We start from the raw sequence: 2099 nt of genomic DNA on the forward strand, positions 1-2099 counted from the left end.
GTAACAGTTTTGTTATGGTGCGACGGTTCTAGGGAATCCTGATAGGTAATTTTGAATTTAGTCAGTACCTGCTAGTTTACAGATAAGTATAGATATGGCAACGTTAGGACGAGAACAGATTAAACTTTTTCAATGTAGGTTTTACAATCATATCAACATTGACTCAATGAAAGCATGTTGTACTAGCTAAAGAAAACATATAAAAGTCTGTGAACGATGTGTACTCTGTGGTTTCTATGTATAAGAATTTGAACTTACTTATATTGGGCAAGAGGGGACGAGTTGAAAGCTTGTTTTGTGCGTTATGCTTCAAATTGAATAATGAAAATGTCCGTTTCGTCGATCAGCGGTGCGTAATCAAGTGGACTACTGCTTTAGGGGATGGGCTGTGTTCGAAGTCCTGATAGGCACAGGACGAACGGCAATTGCAATTTTACGACGAGATATCAATCAGTTCGTGAATAATGTAAAGTATTATGTGCTGTACCTTCTGTATCGGCTTAAGAAGACACAACCAGCTCAATGATATAGTCCATACGCAACAAAAGAATTATAATAAAGTTGACTCTGCGGCCTTTAGTATAGGACCAAGACCTGATCATTTCTTACTCATATCTTAAGTCGGATGTGATTTCGCTGGTGATATTCCGCTGATATTTTTATTTAATTTACTAACAATCCAGGCAGAACAAAGTAAATGGTATATGAATAAAAGAGACCACAGAGCGCAAATCAGTAGATGCTGTCGATTCTTGCTTTCCTTTTGACTGTATAGCTGTTTATTACGGATCTGCGTAGATAACCTTTACAAATATAAATATCTCACACAATTTAACGCTTGGATTCTATCTCTCATCCTTCGAATTTATCGAATTCATGAAGATTGGATGTCCACTATTGCGATTAGACGATCTTTTAAAAAAGAGTAAAGTATTACGTGCACCGGATTTACAATTCGAAAATTCCGAGAATGGAGATAAATATTTTTAATAATTTTTTGAGTAGATCGACTAATCGTAGTAGTGGTCATACCAATTTTGTTGACGAATTTTTCATTGATTATTCTATTAAACGGAGCAACCAATTGCGATAGTGGACATCTATTGCGAATGCGATTGCGAATGCGGATGTACACTGTTGCGATTGTTGATCAGTTAAAAAAGATAATCTATGAAAAGAACTCGTCAACATAATTTGATAAAAACGTGGACATCTATTGCGATTGCGGATGTTCACTATTGCGATTGGTTGATTGTTTTGAAAAAACGTAAATATAAAAAAATTGTTAGCCAAATTAGTAAAATCACTACTGCGATTATTCGATCTGCTCAAAAAGAATAATCAGTAAAAATAGGGCGTCATTGTGAAAACGGAAGGAATATTTGGCTCGCAAATTATCAGCAAATGTGAAAAAATTGAATTCTATAAATGTGTATATTTCTAGCCACCATCAGCCTAATGGTCTTAACCAATTTGATATTTGCTTGCGCTAAGTCAAACCCTGACCGTTTGTATCAAGATAGCTGCTCAATTTTCATAGCTGCAAAAGTGAAAAGTTACTCAATTGGACGCTTGATTGTCACGTCGACATCATCGTATGTAAGAGTGTTAGTTTGCACAAACGATAGCAAAGTACTACTAACAACCAATTTAAAGTATTACCAGTATTAAAGAGCATACAAAGTTGCAGTGTTTGGGCCACCGCCGCTTTCCGCTGATGTTTTATTATCATTTGACTCTGCAACTCAAACACTTATTATAAATACTAATCATATATCATAAATCTCTTAAGCTCGATCTATGCTACGAACGCAATTGCGAAACTATCAAGTATGAAACTTTCTGATGAAATCGTTTGTTATGTCAGCAACTACAGAAGTCCGCAGAGGACTATATTTTTTCTCCTTTTTTCCCAACCACCACGATATGCGTTTTTTCGACGCATTCACGATTTCCGCAATGAGTGTGATCGTATATGGATGGTAAGTATTTAAAAATTGACGTTTCCTTGTCAGAATCAACGAATATATGCTATATCAAGCGGCGTGATAATGGAGAAAGCCGTAACCACTATCAATGCGAGAACAAAAAAAAAAAAA

The 2099-nt window shown here is 35.7% G+C and overlaps 1 protein-coding gene across 1 annotated transcript in view; it reads left to right on the forward strand.

Annotated features, from left to right (window-relative positions):
* The window catches only part of PHALS_08052 (Epsin-like, N-terminal), a gene marked incomplete at both ends in the record, with an annotated part of 895 nt that extends 846 nt beyond the window's left edge, over positions 1-49 (forward strand). The window contains one exon of the mRNA XM_024721624.1: positions 8-49. Coding sequence (XP_024586704.1) covers positions 8-49 — 42 coding nt within the window. The remainder of the gene's footprint in view (positions 1-7) is intronic.
* Positions 50-2099: the final 2050 nt, after the last annotated feature.

Source organism: Plasmopara halstedii (assembly GCF_900000015.1).
Source record: "Plasmopara halstedii genome assembly, contig: Scaffold_3120, whole genome shotgun sequence".
NCBI classification, from domain to species: domain Eukaryota; phylum Oomycota; class Peronosporomycetes; order Peronosporales; family Peronosporaceae; genus Plasmopara; species Plasmopara halstedii.